This window comes from Arvicanthis niloticus, chromosome 18, assembly GCF_011762505.2.
Source record: "Arvicanthis niloticus isolate mArvNil1 chromosome 18, mArvNil1.pat.X, whole genome shotgun sequence".
Lineage (NCBI taxonomy): Eukaryota > Metazoa > Chordata > Mammalia > Rodentia > Muridae > Arvicanthis > Arvicanthis niloticus.
This window is the reverse complement of record NC_047675.1, coordinates 45392511-45399673: the sequence shown is the minus strand read 5'-3', so window position 1 is coordinate 45399673 and position 7163 is coordinate 45392511. Positions and strand designations below refer to the sequence as shown.

At 57.3% G+C, this 7163-nt stretch overlaps 1 protein-coding gene across 3 annotated transcripts; it reads left to right on the top strand.

The window, feature by feature from the left end:
• The first annotated feature begins 312 nt into the window (after positions 1-312).
• On the top strand, positions 313-7163 carry Taf1c (TATA-box binding protein associated factor, RNA polymerase I subunit C). 3 transcript variants are annotated; one of them, XM_034522343.2, is made up of 15 exons: positions 313-436; positions 1349-1502; positions 2285-2366; positions 2476-2573; positions 2645-2734; positions 2820-2893; positions 3365-3603; positions 3711-3827; positions 3926-4043; positions 4132-4203; positions 4353-4488; positions 4578-4715; positions 5159-5333; positions 5431-5568; positions 5648-7163. In XM_034522343.2, exons 2-15 carry the CDS (start codon positions 1365-1367, stop codon positions 6550-6552), a joined length of 2520 nt encoding a protein of 839 aa, XP_034378234.1. In that variant the 5' UTR covers positions 313-436; positions 1349-1364; the 3' UTR covers positions 6553-7163. The 3 variants fall into 3 exon arrangements, with proteins under 3 accessions (XP_034378234.1, XP_076772075.1, XP_076772074.1); XM_076915960.1 differs by lacking the exons at positions 313-436; positions 1349-1502; positions 2285-2366; positions 2476-2573; positions 2820-2893 and having other exon boundaries at positions 5648-6697; XM_076915959.1 differs by lacking the exons at positions 313-436; positions 1349-1502; positions 2285-2366; positions 2476-2573; positions 2645-2734 and having other exon boundaries at positions 2827-2904; positions 5648-6697.

The following is a 7163-nucleotide window of genomic DNA, read 5'->3' as shown; positions in this document are numbered from 1 at the left end:
GATAAATATTCCTTCCCGGCCCCTCTAAAAGCCTTGCATGCACCCAGAGGTGTATGTGAAGCAGATTCTAGGACTTGTGGACAATAAATACAGTGCGTGGCTCATCGGAGGTGCTCAGCTATCGTTAGAGAATCAACTCAAGCTTTCACAACACTTTCATGAGATAGGAAGTTAATGAGGCTGACGCAGGATCGCCTAATACCAGGACGATGGGACTATCACAGCTCAGGTGCCATAACCCTGTCTATTTGCAGTCTGCTCTGCAGGTGGCGCTGGAGGACGCAGTGAGGCGAGCGAGGGGCGGGACTTCCTGTCTCTCGGGAGCACTTCCGGCCTGGTCCGGAAAACAGTTTAGTCTCGGTTGTAGATGCTCCAGCAGTTGTGGGTGGCGGAGTTGAGCAGCGACACTCCGGCTCATTTGTGGCCCCGGGATCAGGTGAGACTGTTGCCGGGAACGGGCAGGGCCGGGGTGCGGGATGCTGAGTGTACGTGGCAGGCCACGTGGCTAGAGAGACAGGCCGCTTCGCCGCGCTGAGGCTTTTCCTAGATGCTTGCCACGAGGGAGGACGGTCCCGGAACACTTGTACCAGGTTACCGCACACCGGTCTTCGGTTCAGACTGTAAATTGAGAGCCTTCACGCCTTGTCCAGCAGGTGCTAGTGCTCGGCCGCTGCTCTTACTGCGGTTGTTAGATTTAATCTTACTAAAAACGAGGGCTGATACTGCTTCTAGAGAGTTCCCACTTTTATTCAGTCCACGGGCATTTTCGGAGAAGCCTGTATTTGGCAGTGAGAAAGCAGGAATAGTACGCAGCCCTTGTCCACAGAGGGGTGGAAGAAAGTCTGCCTGCCACTGTCTTGCGCAGCGCGTTGATGAACGCTTAGCCCTCACTTGGTCCTTTACAGTCCCTTTGAATATTCTGCGGTTGCTTATCTCTTTGGTACTTTACCTGCCTCGGGGCCTCCCGGGTCATTTGCGCTCCCGGGTCATTCTCCCTGGCCCCTCTTTCAAGTTTGTGCAGAGCTACCTCCCTGGCTGCCCTCAGGGAGCCCTCCGCTGTGATTAGTATCTTCTGTCTTGTAGTGGTCTCCCCTGAGAACACTGTGCTCTCCCTGGGAACCCTGGTGCACGATTCAGACTCCTTTTTTTTGTTTGTTTGTTTTTTTGAGACAGGGTTTCTCTGTGTAGCCCTGGCTCTCCTGGAACTCACTCTGTAGACCAGGCTGGCCTCGAACTCAGAAATCCGCCTGCCTCTGCCTCCCAAGTGCTGGGATTAAAGGCGTGCGCCACCACCGCCAGGCACGGTTCAGACTCCTAATGAAGGTGTGTGTCTGTGTTACGTTGTTAGATACGTTCTCTCCAGGATGGACTTCCCCAGCACGCTGCGTCCTTCTTTGTTTATGGCTGGTCCTCTTGGCATGACTGATGGCCCTGACCTGTCCTTCATGTGCAGCTGGAGAGATGCGCTGACCCTGCCGGGATCCCAGCCACAGAACTGCAGGGTGAGGATGGAAATAGGGCCCTTTCCTTGGTCTCCTCCTCACTCACTTATGGGAGGAAATAGGTCCAGGCAGATGCTACTGGAGCTGCGCATGGGCCACCCTGTTCAGACAGAGTCTCTCAACAGAGGCTGTGGCTCCTCTTGCCTCCCTCTTTCTGGGGCTGTGGCTCCTCTTGCCTCCCTCTTTCTGGGTTCAGATGTTTATTAGCTGTGTCTCTGTGTCAGGGTCCTTACAGGCCCGGGGAACCCAGCATGAGGAAGTCAGGCAACCCCACCTAAGGGACTGCCAGTTATGGTGAGAGACCATACGTCAATGGGCAGACCCCGTGTAGTGTGGCTCTCCTGGATCAATGGAATGGCAGGGGAAGGCGGGATTCAGCTGCCTTGTATTGAGTGCATAGAGGAGAGCAGGTCAAAGAGAGGGTGTTGGGGGAGGGGAGTTCTTGGTCTTTGGGACAAGGGAGCCCATTGAATGGTAGGACTCAGAGGCAGTGGCTGAGGAAGTTAGAACTCATTGGGTTCTGGGTGGGACAGTCAAGATATAGGTGCTTCCTTTGAAAGCCCCTGTGAATGGAGTTTAGAATACAGACTGGAGTTGGCTGCCTGGGTTCAAGGCCATGCCTGTTCTTTGCTGACTCTGTCACCTAGGGCAACCAACAACAGCAGCCTTATGCTTCGGGTTCTGTGTTAGCGAAGTGAGCAGCTTTTCACATTTGTCACGAGGACTGAGTTCGTTATTGGCAGGGAGTGTACACCTGCCGTGTTATTGCACCCATTCCTTAGGACCGGACATTGTCCTTTGCCAAGAAACTGCTGTGGGAGCCATCAACACCAGGACCCCTCCCCCTGGTGCCTCCTAGTCCTGGTAAGTCTCTCTCTTTCTGGCCACCCTCCAAAGACCTCAGCCATCACACGCAGGGGTATTCTGTCCTCGTTCCTTCTCAGGTTCTTCTCTGACCCCCTTCTTCCCTTAGATCCCTGGGACCCTGGTGTGACAGCTCAGGACTTCCTTTTCCGGGGAGGTCACTGCTACCAGTACCAGTCTCAAATTGTGCTGGATGTCACCGAGCAGGTAACGGGTCCCTGGGTGGGACTGTTTCTCACGGCCTGTGGTATGCCGACTCACACAGCTGTTCCCCACAGCTCAGCCGCTTCCTGTGGGACCATGGGGATCTAGCCTTCGCACCCCTGGGGAAACTCATGCTGGAGAACTTCAGATTGGAGGGGAACCGGGTAAGGAGCCGCCACTAGCCGGGTAGATGGTCAGCCACCTCCCCAGTGAGACCCAAGGTCCAAACCTGACAGGCCTTCCCTGCAGGGCTACTCCAAAAAGATGACCATAGTCAGCGCGAAGAGGCTGCTGCAGGACCTCGGTGGACACCAGCCCTGGGGGCAAGTAGCCAGTGAGAAAGCAGTCATGGACAGGCCTGTGGTGGGATGTGGGAGGAGCTGGGACACTGACTGGGTTTTTATCATAGTGGCTTTTCCAGCCCCACACAGTCATGAACCATGAGTTCACAAAATCCCCAGCTCCAAGCAGCATTAGGGAAAAGCAGATTGGTCACTGGTAAGCCTTAGGCACGGCTACATCCAGGTGTTCAGAATGTTGACAGGGGTCTCTCATCTCACCCACTTCCATCCCTCTGTCTGATTTAACTCAAGCAGCAACAGATGGCTTCTTGTTCCAAGGGAAAAGTCAGTGTCCAAACTACCACATATCCTACAAAAGACTTTGGTTGCCCTAACTGGGGACATCTGTGAGCCACTTGCTAGGAGACACAGAAATATCCAGGGTTTTGGGGTCTAGGAGGTTCTCTGTGTCCTTCACTGTCCCAGTGCTAGCCTCTGCTGCTCTGTCCCTAGGTGTCCCTGGGCTTCCCTCAGCCGCCGGCTGCGTCGCTTCTCCATCCTCGGGGGTCCTGTCCTGAGCAGGTCAGTGTCATTACTCATGGGGAGGCTGCTGCATGAAGAGCTGGCCATGCGGTGGGAGCAGTTGCTGATGGATGAGGCCTTCACCGGAGGTGCCTTGGCCTGGCTGCCTGGAAGGACAGCACGGGCTGGACAACTGGTCTACCCTAGTGGAGGTGCCTTGGACAAGCTATGTATCCTTTCTCATTTGGTGGTGATCCTGACGGCATCCACAGAGTGGGCCAGAGGAAGAGTGAGCTAGGCGACCAGAGTCTATCCCAATCCTTAACTAGGGGCTCAGATTTCCAGGAGGTCAGTGTGAATTCAGGTGGCAGCCCCCGGGTCCTTGAGGACCCTGGGCACATCCAGCTGCAGGGACCTGTACGGCAGGTGGTGACCAGCACTGTCCAGGGAGAAAGTAAGATTTCTTCCCTCCCTCCCTCCTTTCCTCCGTCCCTTCCTCTTCCTTGTCTACCATCACCCACCCCGCAATCCTGACCTCTCTGTCCCCCCCAGCGCTTCTGGCCGTCCGCTCTGACTACCACTGTGCCATGTGGAAGATTGATAAGCAGGGGCCCCCAGCACCTCTGCAGGTACTGCAGGTAGAGAAGGGGGCCACTGGTATTAGCCTCAGGTAAAGGATGTGGGCTTCCTGGGGTGGACAGGGGTCTGGGAGAAGGACCAAGTTGCTGGATGATAACCCAGGACCCTGTGCTCTGTAGCCCCCACCTGTCAGGAGAGCTGGCCATCTGCAGCCGTTCTGGAGCTGTGTGTCTGTGGACTCCACAAGATGGGTAACTCCCCTGTCCCCCAAAATCTTCCACTCCAAAGCAGAACCATGGCCTTCCACTCTGTGGCCCCAGTCTTCCTTCTAGCCCAGCCCCTCGATACCCTTGTGCCCCAACCCCCACCAGGCCCACACTCATGGCCTTCCTTTCTCAAGGCTGCAGCTGGTCTACAAGGACTCTGAGACGCTTGCCTTCCGTGATCCGTCTCCCTGGCGCTGGGCAGACTTCACTGCCCACCCCCGGGTGCTGACTGTGGGGGACCGCACGGGTGTGAAAATGGTTGACATTCAGGTATTGGTTGCAAGGGTGAGGAGAAGCATTAAGCAGGAGGCCCAACACCAGCCTGAAGACTCAGGCTGAGCATGCTGTACTTTCTCTAGGGCCCGCCGGGCTGTGGGCTGCTGCTGTTCCGCGCTGGAGCAGAGGCTGCCTGCCAGAAAGGAGAGCGGGTGCTGTTTGCCCAGTACCTTGGACGGCCGGGTCCCACCTCTACATCTCTGCAGCTCATCTGCACCCAGGTGAGCGCCATCCTTCTTGGTCTCTGCTTCCGACTTCACCAGAGCCAGAGCTTCTGCCAGCAGGCCTGGCACACAGTCAGAGGCACGAAGGAATGATGCATCCTCATGCACGTGACCTCACTATAGACAGTCAAACTGGGTCAGTTGCAAGCCTAGATCAGGACCTGGGAGGAGGTAGAGGTTGACTTCGGCTCAGGGCCCCAGTTGACACAAGGGTCTACTGTTGGGAGTGTAGGGATGGATGTCAGGGACTTCTAGGGAAAACCCCTCTGCCTGCCCAGAAAATACATGTTTTAGGTTGGGTAGGCCAAGTTGTGAGACTTGAAGGCCGATGGGAGTGCTGTCCTCTGGGTGTGGGACACCTCCTGCAGGCTGTGTGGCCTGGAGAGGGTTAATGGAAGGTTGATACTGGCATCTGCCATGCTCTCCCCCTTCTTCCTCAGTTCTCGATCTACCTGATGGATGAGCGCCTCCCCCTGGTGCCAATGCTTAAGTGGGACCATGGCCTGCCATCTGCACTCCTGCTTGCCCGCCTGCTGCCCCCAGCTAGCCCTGGCTATCCATGGCCCCTGCTCCTAGGGGGCCAGGGTGGACAGCTTCAGCTGCTTCATATAGCAGGTCAGCCAGGCAGGTGGGGAGAAGGGGGCTGAGTGGGGGCTCATGGAGACATGCTAGTGTTGGGACTGGTATGCCTAGCTCTCTGTCCTTTCTCCAGGAGAGGGGACTTCCATGCCCCAGCTGGCAGGGCCTCCTCAGTCTCTTCCCTCCATCACCGACTCCCTCTCTGCCTTTCCCCTGCTGGAACCCAAGAGGCAGCAGCAGCTGCAGGAACGTCTGGAGGCACCAGTCATAGGTGCGCTGGGCAGAAGGGGCTTGGGGGCTGATATGGGAGGTGCTGCCAGGCTCTGCAGCTCTTCCCCTTCCCTGTCTAGGTCTGGCCGCTGCCCCTCCCTGTGCCGCTGCCCCAGGACTGTTGATCTTCCAGCTCACAGCCGCTGGGGACGTCTTCTATCAGCACCTGCGCCTCCAGCAAGCCTCCAGTCTTAGAGAGCCACCTGACCGTGCAGCACCCAGGGCGACAGCACCTCTAGTGGACCAGCCGTCCACACCCTCTTGGACCTCTCGGGCCAGTGCCCGTTGCGGCCGCTGGCTGGAGGCCCTGATGGAGTTGTCCCCCACTTGTCCAGTATGGGCTGCCCCCACCTTCTCCCACCGCCGTTTTCTGGGCCACATGGAGCAGCAGAAGAGCCAAGAGACACTGTCACAGAAGCTCCGAGCAGCCATGGCTAAGGGGCAGCTCCTGCGGCCTGGGGACCTGAGTACACTCCCCAGGGCGGAGCCACCCCCTGCACCTCAGTACAGCCAGCAGGATGAGCTCACTGAACGCTTGGCAGAAGCCTGGGAAGGCCGGGCAGCTGCCTGGTGGAAAAGACATCGAGGTCAGACCTCAGGGCCCCAGACACAGTCCAAGCGGCCCAAGCGCCGGACTCAACTGTCTAGTACCTTCTCCTCGTTCACAAGCTACTTGGACTCCCCAGATGCTAGCAGTGCCCCTCGTAGCCAAGACCTCTCTACCTCAGAGACCTGTCCTCAGCCACCCAGGACTCAACCCTCCCAGGAGTTGACACAGGAGCTGTGGGCCCCAGGTGTGCAGCGTGAACGTCGACAGACCCTCCGGGACTACATGGCCAAGCTGCCACTTGAGAGGGCCACTCCAGGACCTGTGGCTACACCACCCTCCCAGGCCTCTAGCCTCCAGACCATGTCTTTCAAGCAGCAGACACCTGTCCTCTCTGGCTCTCAGCCTCCCCGAAAGAGGCCACGAATGGGCTTCTGAGTGAGGAAGGCCATGTCTGCGAGCCTAGCCTTTATCTTGGAGCACTGCACTGAGTTTAGCCACTCCAGAGCAGAGCCTCTACCTCACACAGAACAGTGTGCCCATGGGAGCTTGAGCAGCTTAGAGCCTGGCGGAAGCAGCGGGGAACGTCGGGGTTGTGTATTTGATGGCAGGCTATGCCTAAGAGCTGCATGCACAGGCCGCACCAGCATGGCTGATGCTGGGTCCCTCAGTCCCGAGTCCCCCAGTCTCCTTCCTTCTCCCACTGCCATTCTCTGGGCCACATGGAGCTGCAGAAAACCAGGAGATCATGCCACAAAAGTTCATGCATCCATGGCAAAGGGCCAGCTCCTACAACCTGGATCTGAGGTCACCCCTGCACCTCAGTGCAGCAGGGTTGTTAGAAAGTAGGGCCACTATGTCAGGCTTAGCCTCCTGTCCTTGAGGAGGCAGCTCAGCCTGAGTGCCCCCTGAGGTGGCACAGTGTGGGTCAGCTGTTGTGTGTTGTTTGTGCCACAGTCCACATAGGTTCAACAGGCGGTGACACTTTGACTCTGGGACTGAATAAACCTGTCCACTGGCCATGAGCCAGATGGTCATGTGGCAGAGCA